General features: G+C 43.3%; 2 protein-coding genes across 2 annotated transcripts in view; one reads left to right on the forward strand and one right to left on the reverse strand.

Moving 5' to 3' along the window:
• Positions 1 to 1,501: 1,501 nt before the first annotated feature.
• Positions 1,502 to 3,769, forward strand: LOC108927656 (carbohydrate sulfotransferase 2-like). The gene has a single exon (XM_018741067.2). The coding sequence runs from the start codon at positions 1,593 to 1,595 to the stop codon at positions 2,967 to 2,969; it is 1,377 nt and encodes a 458-aa protein (XP_018596583.1). The 5' UTR covers positions 1,502 to 1,592; the 3' UTR covers positions 2,970 to 3,769.
• Positions 3,770 to 3,834: 65 nt separating this feature from the next.
• Positions 3,835 to 24,629, reverse strand: part of LOC108927778 (sodium/hydrogen exchanger 9-like) — a 50,495-nt gene continuing 29,700 nt past the window's right edge. The window contains exons 13-16 of the mRNA XM_029246296.1: positions 13,117 to 13,171; positions 11,858 to 11,946; positions 5,371 to 5,476; positions 3,835 to 4,918 (exon numbers count right to left, since the gene is read on the reverse strand). Of these exons, the coding sequence (XP_029102129.1) occupies positions 4,742 to 4,918; positions 5,371 to 5,476; positions 11,858 to 11,946; positions 13,117 to 13,171 (427 nt within the window). The 3' untranslated portion in view covers positions 3,835 to 4,741. The remainder of the gene's footprint in view (positions 4,919 to 5,370; positions 5,477 to 11,857; positions 11,947 to 13,116; positions 13,172 to 24,629) is intronic.

Below are 24,629 nucleotides of genomic sequence, written 5' to 3' on the forward strand. Positions count from 1 at the left end.
GCACACCTTTATTAACGCCACTGATTCTGAACAGTTTTCACTTCACCCAACAGGTGGTTAGTGCGACAGGTGTGCAGTACAGCAGTGTCCCTTCCGCATACACACTGCGCAAGCACATAACAAAGTAATATTTTTTGAGGAGGACAATATAGGTTTTCCCTTAGGAGCACAGTAAAAAAATGTTTACTATTGACTAGAGGCTTAGCAGATAATACAATATCCATATAAAGGGTAGGTTCTACATCAAAGCAAAGGGAGCAGCAAAGAGGAGGCAAGAGAGCATTTGCTGGGGGTAGTTCATACTGTTTGAAGTTGGGAAAAAATAGAGCCGAAAAGCCTCTCAAAAGTAATAGTGCATCGTGCCTCTGAAGTTCATGGCAGATATCAAATTTGCATAATTGACTTAATGACTGAAGACAGCAGCAGTGATTTTTCTTTTTTTAGTTATTTGGCTGCCTTGTACTCAGTCCCTTAAATTTTGATTGACTTAAATTCACATAGACAGAATATGACAACAGTTTCAAAAGCCACATTTCTGTAACACACACGTACTCAATGTAGTTTGTGTATCCACGATAGTTGGTTTATTACATCATGCATAACAGACCTTCAGGATGAGCAAACAGGTGCAGAGTGATCACATGGTAGATCAGGATTCCAGCAGATGCAACGAATGCACTGTGTACACATGGACCTTTCGTATTTAAGTAATCTTTAAAAATGAACATGCCTTCATAGGTACTACTTCTGCATCTTCATATGGGTTAAGTCGAGTTAAGACTGTGAACTTGCAATTTCAGCGGAAAGATAGAAAGAGCGAGCGAATCGCGTAAAACAGCACAGTTGCACAAACATGTGGTTCCAGCAGTTTCATATCTGATGATGAAACGTCCCTCCCCGCTCCACGAAGTCTTGTACTGGAGGCGTCGCGCACGGAGCCTTAACGCAACCGGACGTACAGCGGACTCATCCAATCAGGTGGCGGAGTGAGACAACGTTGACCAATGGCAGCAAAGCGTGGGCGGGGCTTTTCCCCTTAGACGACGGTCGAACGAGTGCCGTCTCAATTAGCTGCGTTCGGCGACAAGAAGAGCCACAGCGAGCGGTGTGGGGCGCGGACGCGCGGACGCTGCGCGTGCCGGGGAGCGCGTGCAGTGAGTGAACAGCCTCAGCTCGGTGAGCGCGGGCGCGCGGCGGGGGACTGAAATTGGCGACTCTGTGATTTCGCTCGGTGGCGATCGGCTGTGGGGGGAGCGGCAGTGCGAGCGACAGTCCGAGCGACACACAGGGCGCAGACATGTGCGCGCTGGGTGCGCGTGAAAGGGGCGCGAGCCGCGCCGACGGACGGCGCGTCCGTGCGTTTTCACGCCGGTGAGGGAGCTCCGTCTGCGCTGGATGGATGGGCGGACGGACGGATGCCTCCTTCTCCTCCTCCTCGTCCGACTGAAGAGCGTTGCGCACTGCAGCAAACCGGCCGGACTCACGCCCTCCGCGTCTGAACCGCGCTCTCTGTGGACGTAGCCCCCCGACTCGAGCCGAGCGGGCGGGATTGGGGTCGAATCCCGGCGTGCCAGCCTGGCCTTGGCGCCCCCATGAAAAGCAAGCAGCTCGCGCTCACTCTGCCCTGGGACAAGGATGCCAGGAAGTTCAAAACGTACAGGAGCCACACCAAGATAATGGCCCAGCCCGGCATCGTGATGAAGGTGCTGCGCAGGAAGAGGATGGTCCTGTTCGCCGCCTACGTGCTGCTGCTGGTGCTGACCATGCTCAACCTGGCCAACTACAGGTGGGCCAAGGAGCCGCAGCAGTGCAACCACCAGATGCGCAGCGCCGTGTACCAGAGCCGGTCCGACATCCGCTTCCTGTACAAAGCGCCCGTGGCCAAGAAGAGGCAGCTGGTCTACGTCCTCACCACGTGGAGGTCCGGCTCCTCTTTCTTCGGGGAGCTCTTCAACCAGAACCCGGACGTGTTCTTCCTCTACGAGCCCATGTGGCACATCTGGCAGAAGCTGTACCCCGGGGACGCCGTCTCCCTCCAGGGGGCGGCCCGGGACATGCTGAGCTCGCTGTACCGCTGCGACTTCTCCGTGTTCCAGCTGTACAACAGCCCCGGGGGCAAGAACTTCACCTCGTTGGGGCTCTTCGGGGCCACGCTGAACAAGGTGATCTGCTCGTATCCCCTGTGCTCCGCCTACAGGAAGGACGTGGTGGGAATGGTGGACGACAAGGTGTGCAAAAAGTGTCCCCCGCAGAGCCTGCGGCTGCTCGAGGACGAGTGCCTCAAGTATGGCACGGTGGTCATCAAAGGCGTGCGCATCCTGGACGTCAACGTCTTGGCTCCTCTGATGGAGGACCCTTCGCTGGACCTGAAGGTGATCCACCTTGTGAGAGACCCCCGGGCTGTCGCCAATTCCAGGATAAAGTCCCGACACGGCTTGATACGGGAGAATCTGCAGGTGGTGAGAAGCCGGGACCCCAAGCTGCGGCGCATACCCTTTGTAGACCCCAACCATAAGGCGAATAAAAAGGACAGTTCGGACTACCACTCTATCGGGGCCATGGAGGTGATCTGCGACAGGACCTCCAAGACCCTGAGGACGGCCCTCAACCCACCCAGCTGGCTCAAGGGAAAGTACTTGGCGGTGCGGTACGAAGACCTGGTGGAGAACCCCATCAGGACTTTGCGGCACGTTTACAAGTTCGTCAACCTGACCGCGAACCACGACATCGAATCTTTCGCCTTGAACATGACCAGCGGGACGGGGTCCTCGTCGAAGCCCTTCATCGTTTCGTCCAGGAACGCCACGCAGGCCGCCAGCGCATGGAGGACCGTACTGAGCATCCAACAGATCAAGCAGGTGGAGGACTACTGCCACCATGCCATGTCTCTACTCGGCTACGAACGGGTCCGAACCCCAGCGGAGGCCAAAGACCTCAGCAAGTCCCTGCTGTCGGCCCCCAAACTCTGACCACGTGTTTCCATTCTGCATCAATTACAGTTAATTTGTCCCATTTTCAGCATTAAAACATTATTTAAGTCAGTGCTTTGGGAAATAAAATTCCAGTGTCATGTTGGAATGTATGAGATATTATTTTAATTTCTTTTAAAACGCGACGGTGGCGCTCAGCAGGACCGCTGGCTGTATTGCACAGCGCAGTGCCTATAAACAATAACTTGAATAACAAAAGGTGAAAAAATTTAGATGTCTTGTGTAGTTTACATAATTTAGAGGTGTAGTGTTACTGTTGGGTTCTGTTGACGAGTCACCCGAGTTACGATTCGGTGTCGGATAGACAGTACCGGCAGTACCAGTACCAGTAGACGGTGCCAGAATGGACAGTACCATTGTGTGAAAGTCAGGAGGAGGAAGTTGCGTGGGTTTGTATTAGAGGAAAACTGTGACTGTGGAAGTGAGACAGTGGGGAAGCACCTTCTGATGAGGAAGCCTTTTGCTGTTTGTTAATACTGGAGAAATTCTCTGAGAGACAATCAATTAAACTCGTTTGCATCGATTACGCTGTGTGGTGACTGCGCTCAGTGCAATATTTGCCCCAGGGGTGGCTGCTTCTGCAGCCAGAGGCTTCACACTGAAATCGGTATGTTCTCCCTTTCATCTGAGGCCATTCTTTTATTTTTCTCTAGGTTGTTATATGGAGTAAAAATGCGTTTTTTTCCCCCCCAGTGAAGAGTGTGTCTCAAAGCGCAGGTCATGAAATGAGTATCGCAGATATTTTTATAGATCAAATGGCTTTTGTCATAAAATTTAAGAACTGGCTTTCATATATCCCAATAGAGAATTGTTTTTTAAAAAAATAAAAATACTGTCATATTTTCAGAATTTAAAATGTTCTATAAATAAATCAATGGAAATGTGTACCAGCATAGAAAAGGGAAGTATAACTACGATATTCATGAAGTCAAGTATTTTTTGGCCTTGCAATATCCAGAAAGCTGTGAACTGAAAATGTACTTTGCTGATACAGCAAATTATATATTTGCATAGAGGCAGTTTATTGTTATGCTTCAATTACCAACTTAGCTTAAAATGTCTGGTGTTCCCATTTAGTAGTGCAAGATACACTGTATGAGAAAACTGTACACTGTGTTGCTTATGCCAACAGGCAGGGAATGGAAAAATAAAGTTATTTTAACAAATATATAAGAGAGTTTGCACAGAGCGGGAAGTCCAGTGACTTGCCAGTGGAGAAGCTGTCTACAGCTGGTCAAAGTGCTTTAGGAAGTAATTAGGTGTGATTCAAACCTGGGTCCTTCAAGTGCAAGGCAGCAGTTCTTAATCACCAGGCCACCTGCTGCTTCTTCAGAATTGTGAATGACAAGTACAGTTTTGTTCTTGTCTGGCGTGACCAGTTATGTATTTTATATACACATGTACTGTATATGTATCGTAACTGTACCTGGTGTCTGGTGGGGTGTACTGCAACGATTAAGACCCATCAGTAGTGTGTTAAGAAATCTGCTTTTCACTGAGAACCTTCATAGTAAAAGACCTGAGTTGTTTATTTGTACTTAATGAAAGAATATAAGTAAATTCATTTTAAAATGGAGTTAAATTGGAAGAAAGGGCAACACAAGTAGAATAAAACTCTTTCTCAGTAAAAAATATTCAGTGTACAGTATCTGACATTTTAAAACAAAAAAATACAGCACTTTGTGACACTGTGCTCAGCAGCAGGCTTCTCGTGAAAAAGATTCTGGAAACTTCTCACGTGGACAAAGTGGTCACTCTGTCCAGGCAGGAGGTGCACACTGTCCAAGACCCAGGTCTCCTTCCAGAAGATCGTCCTGCTGCTGTGTGGCCACCTCAGCTTTGTCTCCTGTAGACCCCTGTTTATCCTCCGTCACGTCCGTCTTCAATGAGCTGCAGTTGTCTTCCGTGTCCTTCAGCTGTTCCTGATTCTGAAGGCAGACAGCAGTTGGGTTTTGTGTCATGTTTATATATCGATAAAAGCGCCCCTTTTAATATTTACATCTATTCATATAGCGGATTCTTTACTCCAAAGCAACTTCCATTGATTTACCCATTTATACAGCTGGGTAATTTTTACTATATCAGAGTAAGTAGCATGGTCAGGACTACTGCAGCAGGAGGTGAGATTTGAACCTGAGTCCAAAGGTGGCAACTCTAATCACTACGCCACCTGCAGGTATGTAAACCTCACACATATCTAGTATAACTCATTAACAGGCCGTTTCCCTGCTTGTCATGTGAAATCTGTTGTCCACATTCCCTTAGTTTTCTCAGATGTTACTGTCAGTCATTTCTAGTGAAGCAATCCCAGTGGTGTACAGTGGTAAAGGATACAACTTCACAGCTCCTGCAGGCATGTGAAATGGCAACAGGCATGTACCTCGTACGCGTGCGGACTCGTCAGCAGTTTGGCCACAGGTGTGCACCACAGCGGCAGTGTGGACGTCAGTGGGGGCCCACTATGAGTCAGCGCTGGTCTGAGGTATCTGCTCTCCCGTCAAGGTGAATCAGAGAGGAAGATCGAGTACACACCTAGAAAGCTTCTACTGCACTCCAAGAATAAGGGGTGGAGCAATGCAGGCGTGGTGTCAAAGCTTGCCGGTATTGTAGGTGAACGAAGAGTAAACAGCTCAGCAGATCATAGGTGCAGCAGCCTGCCATCACTAAGGGATAATTTTCCTAGAAACACCAAAGGGTGCAAAAATAAATCCCTGAAGGGATTCCAGGTGTGCATGCACACACAGACACACATACTGTACATACACTCTAATGGCAATTTAGTATTGGTAATCCATGTACCTTAGATGCGTTTGCACTGCAAAAGGACACTTGAGTACCCAGGGCAAACCAATTTAAACATGGGAATAACATACAGCTGGGAGTGGAAAGATGGTACGATTCTTGTTGTATCGCCATGTCACACACTCACTCACTATCATTAACCGATTATCCCTATCAGGGTCTCGGTGGAGCCTATCCTCCTAGGCTTGGAGTGGTAAACCCTGGAAAAGATGCCAAGTCCATCACACCATGTAACCCTGCTTCTTTTAAATTGTTACTGGAGTTGTTTTCGGCAAAAAACAGATGGATTTTAAGTGGATGGTTATGGTGCAATATTCAAATGAGGGTGGCACCTCAACAGCAGGCTTTTCTAGATCTCAACCTTAGATGTGTATGACTCCGAGCTGTATATAGGACTATGAAAAAACTTAATTGTATTCAACGTGGTTTTGTGCGCATATGTGTCACCATCTGTTTAAACAATGTTTGTTTAATTTCTTCACTTAAGTCTTTTTATATCTTTGTCACTGTGCTCTTATTAGCCGCAGCACTTTAAGGGGAGAGAGAATGCACATGGTGACCTTTGAAGAATCCGGAAGAAGGTGGTGCTGATCAAGGGCAAGAGACTTACTAATCTGCATGTTGCATCATGTGACTGCATACAATGAAAGGTACAGAGAGAAGGGTCCGACCACAACTGAGGTAGAGGAAGGCATGCTAACTGCGATGATAGAAAAGAAGAAAAGTAACACTTTAGATTTTGCACATGAACATAAGCAAAGTCTGTTTCCTTAGATATGATCTTCAACGACCTCCAGGACGTTCTCCATGGAAAGTGGGGTAAATGATGTCACAAGCACAAAGGGAAGTAACACATCTTAAATATACTCCATAGCACTCTACTGAAGCAACACTTGGTGTCCTGAGAAACATCTCAGCGGCAGACGGAAAATAAATAAAGAAATAAAGCTAGCTAATTCACCAACTGTTGTAATGCCACGAGGTGAAACTTTCCTAAGGTAAGATGTGGAACAATGAACGGGGGTGGCTGAATGAAAAAGAGAAATGAAAATTTCACTGGCTGACAACCATTTTCTCAACAGCTGAAGTGTACTGAGTTTTTCCAATCATTTTGATCCATCATTAAAATTTTGTTTTTTTCTAGCATGATGAATAAAATTCCCTAGATGCTTGTTGCACAGTATAAATAATGATCTTACTTAATTTAAATAGTGTGCAGTGAGGTTAGACCTTTTTTTTTTTTAAGGATTACAAGTGATACGTTCCAAATCAGGTTGCAAAAAGAAGTGCCCTAGTAACTAATAATTTAATAATACACCAGATATCATAATTGAAACAATGGAATAAGTGTCTCACATCCATAGTGGTGAATTCAATGGGAAACAAAGAAAACAAAGAAGGCTTTTGTGTCAGGGTTTGCTAGAACATTTTTCCTGAATTTTAGCTTGTGTCAGAAAAGTGGAATTCCTCTGATCTTATGGGCTCCACATGCCAAGGAATGTGAGCTATTTTTTCATGAACTCATTTGGCTGTACGAATAGGTCTCATGTGATGGTAAAAGACAGTGCCTCGCAGCCGTGCAGATTATTTTAAATTACCAGTGCACTTTTACTTTTTAAAAATTATTTATGTTTAGGAACATGCTTTGAAACTGCACTAAAACTGTGCACTAGTGTTGGAACACTTCTAAAGAAGAGAGGGTATTGGAACAGCATGAGTCTACTATGCCACTGCGATAATAAGTGTTTACATTAAAACGGAAAACACAACTGGTGTGAGGTGTAATACAGAAATAGGGTTGCAATGGAGACTTACTAAGTCAACAGTATAAAGTACATGAAAAATGCTGTGATACCAGTATATTTTAAGATATTTAAGATATTTTAAAGTGTTGTAATCAGCACACCGACTGTTTTCCTCTTATTGTGTTGCTATTGTAGCTGTTGGTGTGTCTGCAGTTTTTGGTTTTTATTATAATCTCAAAGCAACAAGGAGAGGAGTACTGCAAAACACTAACAGGATTTACTGGTGAGGCCCAGAGGACTAAGAAGAGCCTGAGCTAAGCATATCACACCTTTTTGATGTACTGAAATTGGGGTGTAAGAGTGCAGTGGTCTGATCACCACATTAATGTCTGAAAAGGTGAGAGAGGCCGGCGTTTATTCAGATAGTCTTTCCCAGTGCTCTCTGCTCCACAAATAGCAGTGGCAGTAGGACAGAGTTAATATAAACAGTAACCCCCCTGCACTCTGGGGGGTAGGGAGTGTGCATGAACAGGAAAAGCTAAAGTCTGTAGTGTGGAGCTAATATGCTGGGCAGATAGGAATGCCCAGCACTTCTTAGAAACAGCTCCACCAACAGCACTGCTTTCAACTTGTCCCTGGGCCCTATAAAACCTTTCTAACACTCTCCCTTCATGTATACATTGATTTCACGTAAATGAAAAACCAGATTTTTTTTTTTTACTTTTTCATCTACTTGAATCCACTGTCTATTTTTGAACTATTTATTTATTCCAGTGGTATTCCAGTGTCATCTGTCACTACCTGTTGTACGAATGTTGCTGTAGCCTCATGCAATTTTGAGGTTAATAAAGTTTCTATCCATCTATCTTTATGTCTATCTGCCTGTAACACCAACTGGTAACAGGTATCTTGGCAAAGTGTATAGCTGACAGTCCTCTACTGAGTCAAGATAACATACAGTCTGAAATACCCTCCGGTATTGAGCATCCACTGCAACTGACTACAAGGTGTATTCCAAAACTGCAGTGCAACAAGACAAAGCAGTTAGAATTTTTTCATGGACTGAAAAATATAAAAGCCCCAGTGTTCTTTTAACAGGTTCACTGACCATAAAAAGCACACAATCAATATAACCTGTTGTTTCTACCCAAAACAGAAAATACCATGATAACACATTATGCTCACATCACAATGGGCAGCACTGATACATATCTAGGGTACTTGTGCAAGTTACAGAATTAGCATACATTAAGCATATTCGTTACTTTGTCCTTGAATTAAATTCAGTGTTCCAATGCTTGCCATGGTTGCCATGGTTACTGTTAGAAAAATGCCCTGGTATATGAATGGGCCTGAGCAGCAGTCAATAGGAGCAGATGGCACAAATGCAAACCTTTGGGGAGCACCATGTGAAGGAGGAGTGGGGAGAGTCAGACACCCCCGACACTGAAGAAAGATAAAGGGAAGCATAGAGCTACTCGGTCTTTGTCCACAGATCTGCCACTGCTTTCATCCTTGATGCTTTCACTTATTGTCTCCGTGACGATGCTGCTGCTCGTTCATTGGCACTAACTCTACTCGCTGCTCGGTCCTCTGACAAACACTCTGCCCATAGGTCAAGAGATTCTCACCAGCTCTGCTCTGGGAATTAAAGCAGAGGAGTCTAATTCCACAATAGAAAGTCTTTTCACACATCTGATTTAAAAAAAAAAAACAAAAAAAACTAAGGTTTACAGGACAAACTTTCCCAGATACATACAGTGATGACTTGAAAGGATGCCAACATAAAGGAAAACAAATATCAAACTCTGAATCTGCCAGACTGACAGAGGTCCGTCCACTGACCCTCCACATTTTCAGTGATTTATTTAGCACTTTCATACAAAGCAACATTTAGTCAACATGTAGCATTTAGCTAAAGCCTTTTTCCATGGTGACTTACAATGCTAGATACAGTGCAGCACACAGCTCCTTGCAATTGTTCACTCATTTTTCTACAACAAAGTGCGAGTGTGCGCGCGTGCACACACACAGACACACACCTACAGCCGAAACATGTCTTTGGACTTTGGCATCCTTACAGTAATGTCAGTGGCAAGATGGTAGCATTCACCCCACCACGACAGTGTCACCCCTTAAGAATTATAAGCAAACAGCCTGTCTTTTCTTTTTAAGAAAGGGGAAGAAAAAACAAAAAACAAAACTTATTTTGCCTTTGATCTTTCTGTACTGAAAAGGTTACAGGGTTATTAAATATGATATGTTGAACACATGCAGCCATCGGGCATTAAGACAATTCCCTCCTGTAATAATGATAAAATATGCTATTAAACATATCAACTAAGCACTTTCTTTAGCGGTGTGTACTGCTGTTACACTCATTTTGCGTGTAGCAGTTTTTCTTAGAGCCGTGTGCGCGATTGCATACGCACAGGAAACGACTTTGAGCTCAAAGTTGACCTGGGAGTGTGCGTTACTGCAACACTGACAGCGTCTGCGCTGCAAGTCATACTGCTACCCCCTTTCCGTCAAATCTGCTGTAAAAACACACACAGCTTTTCCATGTTTACTCAAACAGCTACCTCGGAGAAATAATTTTACCGTTTTACAAGCCTCACTGAGCAGTCAATGGCCAGCAAAAATGCACTAGAATTACATAAAGTGACATTTTGCTCTGCGCAACGTATAACTTTTCTAAATAAAGTACAAACTGATCTACAAGGATAAGTCAAAATGAATCCCCAGTAATCTGGTTTTGACCAGATTTTTAACACAGAGGATTTTTTTTTTGTCTTACCTTTGTAATTATCACAATACGGGAACATATTTCAACTGAATGCCATCATCAGCATGTACACAAACTACAAGAGATGTGTATACAGTTTACAGAACATGTGACAGGTTATTACATTGTAATTACTGGACACACAGATAAAAGAAAGACCAGTAATTAAATGGTGCATGTAATATAAATCAAAGACAAGGGCAGCACGTGGGTTGTAATCATGATGATAATAGTACATGGTAATGGTTTCAAAAAATAAAAAATAAAAAAAAAATATGAAACAAGTAACAAAAAACAGTTAAAAACAAGAATAATAAGAAACAGGGTGAGGATACCATCTCATCATTGAGCCCATTAGGTGATGTGGTGTTTGAAAGTAAATGTACCAAGCCTTCCACTGCAACAAACACGTGTCTGTCAGCACTGGTCCTTGTCAACTTAACTGCTTTTGGTCCCATCATGATTACAGCCCATACACTGTCCTTGTCTTCATTGATTTATGTTGTGCGCACCACTTAATTACTGGTCTCCTTTCCGTTATCTGTGCATCCAAAAATTAAAACGCTATAATCCGTTGCATGTTCTACAAACTGCATATGTGTCTCTTGAGGTACTCCACATACACAGTGAAGTTTGAGAGTGCCGTCCCCTTTTTTATTCCTAAAACGACTACATTCAGAAAGGATTTTCTCACTCAAGCTCAATCCTTAACATCACCAGCTAAGCACAGCGTGTCGTTTGACACTACTACTCAGAATACACCCATTTAAAAAACTTGCCAATCTTTCTGTCAACAGAGCTTTGCTCATATTTTTCTAATGCAGAAAAGTTACCGACAGGTTCAGCAAGATGGGGAAACTGCCATGCTGGGTTTTTGAAGACCTTTGGCATCTTTTCACTAAAGGGAAAGGGAACCCAAGCAGAGCCCACGTCTAGTAAATCCTGCAGTCCCACTGCTGCTTGCGTGGTAAGTACTGAAACACAGTTCTGTCTGATCAGCAGATGGCCTGCAACTATGATCAGAGCTCCTCTGAGGGGCAAAAACATGCCGTGATATTTCAGTGCTCGCAGACTTCAGTGCACTGAATTTTGTCTCAACTCATAAATGCAAATTAACACAGTATAAAGGCCTTTTAAAACCATAACAAATATGATAGCTTTGCAATTAATTTAGATGAGCCAGGCTTTTAGAAGCTGGAGGCTCTTACCTAGTCATTACACCGCAGCCTCATCGGACAAAAATAACTTTTTCGGTTTCAGTTTAAAATGCCAGGTCTCTGCAAGCCTGCCATGGAAAATTGGAACATGCAAAACAAAGAAACACGTACATAAAGAAATGTTAGCCACCATCTGTTTGCTAAGGAAAACCCCGATATTTGCGGAGGACATAACAGTAAGTGCAGTGAGGAACAGAGTCGATAAACCTAAGACCTTCTCGCGCGTGAGCCTGTAATGTGAGACAGTCCTCCTTCTTTCTCTCAAGTGTGGAGGGTGGTGGAAGGTGACTGCTTTATGGAACAGCGGCCAAAGGATACTTGCTGTCCAGGATATGGCACAACCGCCGGAACCAGGACACTCGAGTCTGGGGGTCTTCCAGTGGTGTATGGCTATCTGCCACTGTTACCTAAAGAAAGTACAGAAAGACAAGATCAGGGAGGTCTTCCCAAGGAAGGGGGGTTTAGGAGTGGCTGGCTGCGGAATGGGATTTAAGATTAAGCTTAAACCCCTGGGGTGAGCCTGCTGTATCCAATAGCCTTTGCTGGAAGATAACGAGGGGGGGTCTGTTTCCGTGAGAAGGAGGCTACAGTTGCCAGGTGGTCCTCCAGCCAAGAAAGATAGTGACTGTGGAGAATGTCCTGGCGAAACCCCAGCAGAGGTCATTCCAGGGCATGGCTACAATGTTCATTTCCATATAAAAAATCCACATGTGAAACTGGATTCCCTCTATGTGAAAGACCAAAACTGCAAGCTTATTCAAAATTATGCAGTTTTGCCTTACTTTTATAATTATAAGTAGTTGTTGACACTTTTATCTGAAAACTAATTTGACAGGTATGTAAGCGGGTATTTTACTGGGAGGGTATTTAAGCTGGTAGCGTGGGGGTGACAGCTGCTCCCTTTAAACCTAAAGATTACAGGTTTGAATCCCACCTCCAGCATTAGTACCCTTGAGCAAGGTACTTACTGTAAATTGCTCAAGCAAAATTACCTAGCTGCATAAATGGGGAAATAACTGTAGGTATCTCAACATTGTAAGTTACTTAGAGAAAAGAGTCAGGTCGATGAATGTTGCGCTCAAGGGTACTAAAGACTGGCCAGGAACTTTTGTCCTTAACCTCTAGGATAAACAGTTTTAAGTATCCTAAAAATAGTACTAAGGAGTACTTAACATGGCAACTCATGTATTTCATACGGCTGCAATATGTACGTGATGGGCAGTTACATGTATTGCCATCAGCAGTTTGTGAACAGAGTTAAATGGAACAATCCATGCTTGAACACATCAAGAGTTGCCATTGATAAATTTAAATAAATTTACATTTCAAATTTTATCTTATTAGCTCAGATGATAAATACGTAATTAAAAAATACTGGATGCACTGTAAAATCTAACACTCCTTCAGAAACCAATGGCAACATTACGTAACACTATTACATAACATTGTTCTCGGTTTGTACACCAGTGATGGGAACCGCAAGGTGCGAGTGGAGACAAGCTGAAGCCTACGATGTGTTCGCATTCAGGAAGACACTGGTGGAGTTGCATTTTAAACACATGTATTGGCCATGCTACCTGGTCCTGGTCACAGTGCTCTGCCCTGGGGCTTTCATCAGGATTTACTCCAATTCTGAGGAAGAAGAGAAAAGAGGCACCGGGGGGGGGTCATTTAAATACATATCACTGAGCTTTAATCAAATTGTCATTGTGCCTATTTCAACATCTTGCCTTTAAGGTTTCAGTTAGACGTGTGAACTTTAAACTGCGACTCCCTATACCTTTCAGTAGTTACTTGAAGCCAAAGCTGCAAAACAGAAGCTGCAGAGAAATGTGAAAGTAAGACTCAAATTAAATATTTAAACATAAAACCAGTTCCACAAATTAAGAGCAAGAAAAGTGATTATTTTCCTGCGAGGAGTGCACTGGTTGGTTTCCTCGTGTGCCCCTAAACTGGAACAAATGAACTGTGTGTCTGTGAAACAGTCCAGTGAACTGCCTACTTGGAGAGGGAGAAAACTGCCTTTCTGTGCCACTGTCTGACATTACTGTGTTCTGACACAAGATCAGCACGGCAGATATGCACGCAAACATTGCTGTAGGCGACACCATTAGTGAAGCAGAGAAACTATACACTTATTCAAAAACAAAACAAATATTCTGAAATAAGATCTATGTCGGCTACATTCAGAACAGAATACAAATTACATTTAAAAACCATTCATAACAACTTCAAGCCAAATGTGCAAGCTAACCTTAACCATACTATGTAATATTCAACTTTCTTCAGAAACAAAAAAGCATACATATATAGGCCATGAGCATAACGTTTCTTAGATACGTGAAGAATGTTAGGCATTCTTCACTTCTCCAAAGCAACTTACGATGCTAAGGTTACAATTATTACAAGCTTACAATTATTTACCCATCTATACAGCTAGGTAATTCCACGGGAGCAATTTAGGGTAAGAACATTGCTCGAGGGTACTACAAACAACAGTGGGGATCAAACCTGCGACCTTTGGGTCCAAAGGCAGTAGCTCTAACCACTACACTGCCAGCTCTCTCCACTACATGCAGACTGACATAGTGTGACTCGCAAAAGAGGAAATCCAGTCAAAGATTTGCAAGAAAAAACAACTCTAGGTTTACCTTGCATCAGCATAGTATCTCTTCTAAGGTAAACAAGTTTTTAACAGAGCCAATTGTGTTTAGTCTCTCAACAGAAATGTGGAGAATGGTGTTTAGCATCAAAGCCTATGTGGAGCACTCTAAAAGTCAGATCTGTCATTAGATGTCAGCACATGAAGAAACTCCAGTCTGCCTCAAAGCGTGATTCTTCCTACACCTTATACTGCGGAAAGACAATTAACAGACAGAGCTGTGGCAGCAAGCAAGTCATAGCAGGCCCTTCTCCTCATCGACAGTATTTATGACTTGGGGCATCAGCGTTGCTGCCTGCAAGCTGGGAGGAAGAAGGAAGACTGGTCGAATGGGGTGTTCCCCTGCGAAAGCTGCTGAGGAGCCACCTGGAGGCATCATGAAGGCACTATCTCCTGTTCCCTCAGAGGTACAGCAGCGTGATGTTGGCTAGCTGTCTGCGTGCATGTGTGCATGCGTGTGTGTGTATGTACATGCGTGCGGGGGAGCTGAAAATGAATGCACTCTGAGCTAGGGTTTGCTAGTGATAGGGACACGATAGGGATATGTAGGGTGGGGAGGTGTGGAGAAGAGTGGAGGAGGTGCTAAAAGATCACGGTGAGGATGGGTTCATCATTCCTCTTATTTATGCAGTCCATATGTGGGCTGGCAGAACAGCGGGAACATAATGAAGAGTTCAGAGAAGAGTGCCATTCTCAGATGCAAGTTAACATTCTTTTGAAGACTATAAGCGTGTACGCTGCAAACGGTCACTGGCACCAGTTGCATTACAGTGGAGTGGACATGACAGTCGCCCAGCTACTGATTTACTCCTATTGAGTGCTGAACGTGAAAGCCACAAACTGATATTTCATGAACACCGAAATGGGTTCATCCAGAGCTGCACCACAAATGTGGCAAACCATCTTCTCCAGAGGTGGAGATAAGCTTCATTCATTTGTTAATGTGTGTGAGCAATGTGAGATAATCTGAAGACGATGTAGTTTGCTTCACTTCAGTTACACCTGACAGGGGGGCAACTTATTCTACCTCTGCATTCAGGTTATTAAATGACCAGTTGACATTCAATCATAATCAGTCTTGGTACAATGCCTATTTGGGCTCTGTTGTCTGTAAAATTTTCCAGGCTAAATTAACACTCACGGTCAGTACTGGACTTCTGTGTTCCACCAGAATTCACCCCATTATTTTTGTACTGTAAAGTGATTTTTTTTTTTTTGTACTGGAATTGGAACACTTTTGCCCAAAACAGCCAAAGTACTTTTTTGTAAACAGACTGAGTAAGCATTGGAATAACAACAGTTTTAGCAACATATTCTAGTTTTAACAACTGATGTACTCCATCCATCCATCCATCCATCACAATCATTTTCCCTGTGCAGGGTCATGGTGGTCCAGAACCTATCCCAGAGGCATAGTGCATGAGGAAGGGTACACCCTGGATGAGATCCATCACAGGATGGATGGATGGAGGGATGAAATCCATCACAGCACAATCACACACTAATTCACTCTGTCTCTCTATCTCACTCTCTCACACACAGACACACACATACACACACTATGACTTTGGGGAACCATGAGCTCATCTCCATTCCCACTGACAGTGGAGTGACAAAGGGTTGGGAGGGGGCTACAGATCCAGAGCTGAGAATTCCTGTCCCTGAGAGTCAAGACAACATGGCCTGTACAGCAGTAGCGAATGAGAGGAAACACACACACACACACACACACACACACACACACACACACACACACACTCACTATCCTTACAGCATAACAAAAAAGATGAAGTTCAGATGACAACATTAATCAGCCAAATGCCTACAGCACAAATTTTATAAGTGAAGTCCTGAAAACACCGAAATTTATGGATGATATGTTTCAAAGGCCAGACAGTAAGAACTGTTCCAAAAGAATCCATTGTCATGTGCCTGACAGAGCTTTCAAATGTTTCGCAACAAATTCAAACAAATTCAGATGAAATACGGATTCAGTTCTGAGTCTGTGATTTTACTGACAGATGGCACTGATTCAGTGGTGCAAAAAAAATCATTCCAAAGGTAGTGATGGCTGATGTTAAGAGAAAATTTCCAGTACACACACACACACACACACACACACACACACATTTTCAGAACCGCTTGTCCCATACGGGGTCACGGGGAACCGGAGCCTACCCGGCAACACAGGGCGTAAGGCTGGAGAGAGGGAGGGGACACACCCAGGACGGGACGCCAGTCCGTCGCAAGGCACCCCAAGCGGGACTTGAACCCCAGACCCACCGGAGAGCAGGACTGCGGTCCAACCCACTGCGCCACCGCACCCCCTCCAGTACATAAAGTTTTGTTTTTTTTTTTCCCCCCCAATTGTCACGAACTGCTTGCCCAAGTCATGGTCACTATGAGCTGAAGCCCATCCTACAGACATAGACAGCGAGGGAGTACACACCCTATTCAGGGCAATGGCACACACTTTGTCACACACTAAGGGCAATTTAGAGTAACTAACCCATCTAAAGCAGTCTTTAGACTGTGGGGAGGGCGGAACTAGAGCACCTGAGGAAACACACAGAGGGAGAAAATGCAAACTCCACACAGACTGAGCTGATTCGGACCCACGTTTTTTAAAAAAAATCTTCTATGAATACCTTCATTTCCTTTTTCACAATCTTGTGGGATAAAAGATTAAGGAACCAAATTAATCACTGACCACACTGTACACAGACCAATGTGGATTCATGAGAGTAATGGTCCTTCCCTGGTTTTTATTTCATTACTCTAAACCTCCACTGGGAGATATTTAATAAGGCAACAGATGGAGAATGAAGAAGCAGAAGGTATAAAACTGTCTGAAACAAAAGAAAACGGTATGTTTAGTTATAAGTCTTTGTGTACAGATTCCTCACTTGACCAGTTCACAAACAAAACAGCTTAACAATATTTATTACCTACTGCCAAAATAAGATGCGTTTAGAATAAAGAGTATTGCGGCAAGTTCTTTTGTGTCTGTAAAGCCTGTTATTGAAGCTGCCAGTTGTGAATGAAAATAAAAGTGGTAAAAGCACTGTTATCTGCTCAGCACAGAAACGTGTGATAAGGGCTCTGTGTGCATCTGTCAGAGAATCGTTTTCTTCCTTCAGCCAACACATCCCTGACACCAGTCGATAACGTGTCCGAGGTAAACCAATTAGGGAGGATACGGATGAGTTTGATTTAGGGGACGTGTTCCGAAGGATGCTATAGGGCTGTACATTCAGATCAATTATTAACATTTTTCAAAAACAAAGCCAATACAGTAAGAGAGGAAAAGTGTTGCTTGTCTGAACCACAATCAGTTGCATGCACAGACGAGAGTGAATATGCTCTTGAGCTATTGTTATCATATGCTGCCCACAAGTGCACACCAATGATTGGACAATCTAAGTTATTATTTGAAATTACGGGGAAACTAACTGGATCTTCCCCTGAAGACATTTCTCCTGGAATTTCTTTGGCTTCTGAATTTTGGCAAATGGCCCAGAGGTACAAGGCTCTACATTATAAAAATGGTAACAGTCACCACCAATATATTTGAAGTGGACCTATAAGTGCTGCAATGCTGAAAAAAGACAGTAATATAATAGGCCAATACAATATACTGCCCAACACACTGCTCTATCTCATCTTGTTCATGGTACATGATTTGGTATGTCTCATGTTGGCATATCAGATAAACAAACATGAATCATGTTCCACGGTGTCGGTCTTTGGTAAACTTGCTCCACACTGTCCCCCTTTTCACTATGCTTTTAAACATCAAGCGTCTCTATAAATATTTAGGGGAAACTATGTCTGCACAGGCTAACAAAGCCATTTCCTCATCTTTTTACTACAAAGACATAGTTGATACCCCATCTTTGATTTCATTTTCAAAGTGATACTGGGTCAGCCAAATCTCCCCATTGGCCTCACGTCATTGCATGAAGAGACAGTTTCGCTCGCAGTGAATGGGGCTGGTGGGCGGCACCGGGTGCAACCGGGCCAGAAAGGACCCTGTGGGGAAAGATCTTTGGAGAGAAACCAGAATAAGCTCAAACTTGGACAATTATTGTTTTACTAAAGTTCCAGCTCTGTGAAAACAAGTGACATGAAAAAGGAGCCACTAGTGAGTGTTTTTCAGAACCTATTCTCTAGATCATCATCCATCTCCCACACTGATTAACTCTTTTTTACTTTGGGAATTGAATTATATTACTCTTCTTTGATTCCATTACCTTTATCACTGTGTTATGTGCACCTCCCTCCTTCTGGTTAATCATGTCACATGCCATGCATGACCCTTCGCTCCATGTCACAGCTCTTTGTAATGATGTCCATCTGTGTAGGTCTCCTCAACCACAAATCGTCTTTATTTACACAGAAAAGGCAGCTCTAGGCCTGGGGGCAGGCCGAGCATCTCTGCATTTACTGAAACATATGTGAAAGCATTGACTTACCAACTACAACTTGACTGCTCTGGTGATGTTCCTTTGTTAGAGGTTACTGGGGCTCTAAAACTTTGCAAGAGAGCTTCAATTGTTCTTTTTTAAATTGATACTCAGACTCCAATTACTTACACAAAAGACAAACACTTGAGGTGCTGTGCCACAGACTTCGTGTGAGCAAAGTGCCACAGCCAATAGAAAAATACATTTACAAAACACAAGTCCCTAATAAAATGCAGTGAATAAAATAAAAGTAATAGCAGAGCAGTACCCAAAGGTAATAATTCTAGAGATATCTGGCATTACATCTTATAGATTTGCATAAATAAATAAAAACCACACTACAGGGTGTGCTTTTGGCACAATGTTCCAAATTTTCTAGACAACTGACAGTTTAAATTGCCAAAGTATAATTTCACCTGAGTTTGATTTTAAAAATAACATTATATTGTCTTTTACCTTGGATTCAAACTGATCAAGAAAAATGGAAACATGTCATGAAACTGCAAAAATCTGAGACAAGAGCAGCAACTTGCCAGTTACTATTTGCACTATAAATTCCCATGCAGATCCTAACTATAAAGCATTACACTGCATATTAAACATATTTCCTAAAATACATATTCAAATATACATCAAAAGTAGGGAATTTATATTGCTAATGATGTCTTTAGGGAATAAGTTTGGAGCAGAAACCTGCATGCCAGAAATGGCCAGAAATAACCTGCAAGAAATGTAGTTTGACACCCCTGATATAAAACACATTTTTGGTGCTATAAATGCAAAGAAAGCAGAGTTCTTCCACAGAAATGCACTGGTGCTGAAAACAGCAAAAAAAGATAAAGACAACCTGTTCAGTCATTTTTTTTGGTAGACTGTCAATCCATCAATGCATGCCTTTATATTCTCATCATCTTCACTGTCAAGAGCCAATGGTTAATGGCCATCCACTGAAAACCCTATTTGCTGAGGATGACAAGCCAATCCTTCTCTGCTCCCATTAGACAAACAGTGTCTGGCACATTTTTGCTTCCCAGAGGTTTGGAATGAAGCTAGGCTGAGACATGGGGCATGTGTTAATCTGCATACGCCCATGGAGTGCAGTACTGCTGAAACAGCGGCTCAGACACCACTGGCCTTCAGACTCAGCTGTAAGGTGATCCCAGGCTGTATGTGAATGACTGGCCATCAAAAGCCATGGAAAACTACAGACACTACCTCAGCACTGCTGGCGAAGAGCATCAGAACTACTCGATGCTCCATTTGCACACCTTACAGCACAAGCTGCCATCTCCCAAATCCACCAATGGGGTCGTAGTGATGTATGCTGTCATGATCTCATAGAAAAAGATTCCAATGCAACCTTTGTAACTTGCCTATCTTGGCATAACTCCTCATGGCATGGCTGATGGATTTAGCTGTATCCTCCCTAATCTCACACAGATACACACACAATGCACACACAGATGGAAACACTCATGGATTATGAAGCAGGACAGTCAATGAGAGCATGCAGGATGGTCACAGAGTAAGCACAGGGACCCTGCGCTAGTAGGGCTGCCTGTACCTTTTAACCTTCACTTCTCCTTGAACCTTTAGACCCTTTACTTCTCCCTGGATTTCTGTGTCTAGCACTCCTCTCTGCTCTGTAGTGCCACTTCTCAACTCCCCTTCCAATCTCTCCCACTGATCTTTGGCTTCAAAGCACTAAAATTACCCATGGCTAAAAATAAAGCAGTTCTAAATAAAGGCATCCATGCAGCCCAGTCCGGGGGAAAGAGCAGAGCTGGAGCTGCCGAGTTAATGGGAAATGGGCCTTTTCCTCAAGCTCTCCACTGTAAAAAACCCCTCTCACTGGGAGAACACATCGGAAGAAGTCTGCCACCATCTCCCACACGTCTCTCACTTGCTGCCAATTCCTTCAACAGACGACGGTGTGAGCTTGCATCCATACAGATTTACGTAAGACAAATACATGTAGAGGGAACATGTGCATATATTTTCAAGCAAGTTGTTTTACATATAGTTGCACCTCCTGTTGCACTGCTGCTTTGGAAATGGGGGGTGCTTTGAATTCTAAACCAAAGCAATTTTTCCTCCTCTTTCTTACAACAGCACATGGGGGTGTGCAGGAAGTGCTCTGGAAATGCTCGTGAGTCCTTTCCCTGTCTTCATTGGTATGCATGCTCATGCAGGAAGCCTCTCCGAGTCCACAGACACCTGCCACCAAGCCACAGCGAACGCACAGCCGGTGACTCACTTCCGTCCACAGATACAGGAGGCGCAGGTGTCCCACGGGTTACCTGCCCACACATGAAAACAGTGGAACCTGCCCTCGATTTAGGCATAGAGGCACGACAAGTCACAGACACTGTACATGGCTCACACTCTATGTCTTGCTCAAACAGGTAGAAATCCATATGTCAGATGTGGTAAGACAAGGGTATTACATCACTCATACACACAAACACACAGGTGTTCTTCCTAATGCCCTTCTGTCAGTACAGTACATGGGACAGGGCAGGTATTAATAAACCCCATCTCTAACTGGCCTACAACTTTTGCACTGTCATTCCATTTGTATTTCTACAGAGGTTTCAGGTGAGTCACACCCTTTCACCTGGACAGTTACAAAAAAGTACTAGCAAATATGCATAATTCCAAGGAAAAATGTTAAAGAAAAATTATAATACAGTAATAATAACAAAATGTTATCACGGGGGCATTCAGTGCTGTTTGTTTTATTATCCCCTTGTGAACATACGCTGCAAACGGCACATTCGCAAACAACAGAGAGGGTGCTCTGTGGAAGAGGGAATTAATTGTATCAGCTGTAATCTGGCCATGGGCCCTGCGAAAAAGGCAAAATGGTTTTTCATCTCTCTGACTTGTTCCATGCAGGCAGGGGGTCCCCCAGGGCCGGCCTTAGTTAACAACCTCCAGAGACTGGCTAGAGCGCTGCAAAAAGGGGAGCCACTTGGAGATGCCAGCGGCGTCGCTTATTCAGCTCATAAAATTGACAGAATGTAGGGGACCGAGATTAATGCCTCTAACAGCTCTGTGTTTGGCAAAAATCAAAAATCCTAAAAGTAGAGGGGCAAATTTGGTGCATCTCTTATTGGGGCTTGCTGCTGGAAAAGACAGCCAAACTGATTTTATGGTACAGTAAATGGACATAAAAAGCACTAAAATTGCCCATCCATCCATTTTCAGCAACTGCTTATCCAATTAGTGCTGTGTAATGTGGAGCCAGTCCTGGGAAGCGTGTGGCCTAAGGCAGGGTACAACCTGGACAGAACATCAGTCACTCACATTCACTCAGATATCCAGTCACACTCCAAGGGCAGTTCACAGCCACAGCTCAGTGGACATCCACAAAACCAGCCTGCACTGGAATAAAAAAAAATAATAAAAACAGCAGTTAAGTAAGGGAAGTGCTTGTTCAACATGTTTTCACAAGAAAAATACATTTCTAAACCATAGTTATTACTGTAATAAATGGCAATAAAAGTGTTGATTGCATTGGTCTTACCCAATGCGTATTAGAAAAACTATGGCTTTTATTATAGTGAGAGAGTTTGCTGGACTCAGTGCAGCTACCTGAATTTCAAAAGACTGTGTTGGGAAGAGAAGACTGGGGAGGGGAAAAAAACAGAACTTAAATATATCCCTCCTGAGAAAATTCCTCTCAACGTTTCAGCACCAGCCACAGTGTGAATTGCTTTTCTAATGTTTCTAATGTACATTTGTCAGGGATGTCATGATTTTGTGCAGCCAGAATATCTGAGTACAGCAATATATTATCTCTCCAAGGCAGATATTCTTTTGTTGCTCTTTCTCCAGTTAGCTAGATGATGTTTTGGAAAAAAAAGCAAAACTGACATTATTTATTATTTTATTAATCTGTAATTTTCTTTCCTTCAGTCACAGATAGAGTAAGGCTTTTATGATTTTGATAATTAACTACCGTATATTGCTGGAGGGCAGCGAGATGTCTTGGAGTTCCAGAATGGTTAGTATTTACGGTTTTGGCAATGTATATAGGAGCAAGAACCACGGTTCAAATGGTACATGGAAATAGTGACAACTTCACTGTGAAAGTAGGTGTACACCAAGGATTGGTCTGGAGCCTGTTGTTTGCTACTGTGATGAAGGCAGTAACAAGGAACATAAGACAAGGCCTATCTATGGAACTATTATATGATTTAATCTTGATGGCTGATAGGGAAGATGAAGATTCCAAAGTAGAAGGATAGGAAAAGTGGAAGGATAGGACTGGTGAAATGAGATTAAAAATTAATGTAGGGAAAACAAAGGTGATGGAAGTAGGGGACAAGCTGCATGTAAAAGAGGAAGCAGGAACATGCTATGTGGAGCATGCGGTAGAGGTGTAGGTAGAAACTCCACCAAATGTACGTGATCTGAGAAATGGGTCCATAAGAAACGAAGCAGTGCAAAGGGTTCCCTCCAGACAGCTAGCTCATCATTTCTATGTAGAAGCTGTAAGACCAGCACACAACAGACTGTCAGAAACATCAGAAATTTTGATATTGGTGGAGGCTTGGAGCTGTTGACAGGTTCTCCTGCCTTGGAGACACGTGATCAACAGGACAAGCAGACATAGTGGTCACAACTGGAATAAGATTTGGGTTGCAGAAATTTTGGGATCTACTTGTACACTGTACGGTAATGAAACTTGCATGTTGAAGGCCAAAAATCTAAGGAAGTTCTGAACTTGAAGTCGCTTTGGAGAAAAGTGTCAGGTAATAAATGTAAATGTAGTCTGTAACACAACAAAAAAGGTACAAATATAAAAGGCTTTGATTATAGTTTTCCTTTCTTAGTGTTACATATCTGCAGTTTTACAGATGCAATTTTTAATTACTATGGCTGAAATGTACACAACACCTGGGTTTGGAGTCTGACAACCAGAAAGATGACACACAACTGCCAAATCAAGGCTTTAAAGGCTATATGGAACAGCACGACACGTTTAGGTATTAGACCTTTATTTAGCTGATATTTTTCTCCAAAATGACCCATATATCTTTTTTGTTTCAGCTTGATGTTTTGCAGCCACACATAAGAATGTGCTTACTTGACAAAAACCAAATTACATCTATAGTTAACAGATGACTGAGTGGTTCTTATCCTTAACCTTGTCCTTATCCATATAAAACTGTTTTGCATACATGGTCAAGTGCAAAAGTCTGGGCACCCATGGTCAAATTAAATGTTTTGTTGAGAACCAGTTCCAATCTGTTAAATTCATCAAGTAAATAGTAATTGTGAATCAAAATCTGTAGACATACAGTTTGTCATAGTTTTTTTTACCTTTAAAGGTGGTGTTCATTTCTTTTCACTTAGAAAATCATCAAAACATGCATTTGACCAGAGGTGTCCAAACTTTTGCACACAACTGTACGCTTTCATCTATCCTGAGCCATTTAAAACTGCTTATAAATCTGCCCTAAACTATAAGGCATTATTGATTCACACCGGAGACCATAATGCACCATGAGGTTTTAGTCATAGTTAGTAACCAGAAGTTGCTTACAGTAAAAAAAAAAAAAAATCCTAAAATGCAGAGAGAAATAGAGGGAGGGTGTTTCTGAACCACAGGACGTGGTTCTCTGTTGACAGACACAGATTCGGGAATTCAGTAGTCTCACACACACACACACACACACACACACACACACACACACACACACACACACAGACTGTCTGAAGCTGCCTGTCCCCAGTGGGGTGAGCCTAACCCAGCAACACAGGGCGTGGGGCTGGAGGGGGAGGAGACACACCCACGACAGGACGCCAGTCCGTCATGGGGCACCCCAGGCGGGACTCGAACCCCAGACCCACCAGAGAGCAGGACCCGGTCAAACCCGCTGTGCCACCGCACCCCCCCTTGAAGTCAGTAGTCATACAAACAAAAATACAAGAAGAGCATGGTCTACTGCGA

This window comes from Scleropages formosus, chromosome 19 (genome assembly GCF_900964775.1).
Source record: "Scleropages formosus chromosome 19, fSclFor1.1, whole genome shotgun sequence".
Taxonomy (NCBI): domain Eukaryota; kingdom Metazoa; phylum Chordata; class Actinopteri; order Osteoglossiformes; family Osteoglossidae; genus Scleropages; species Scleropages formosus.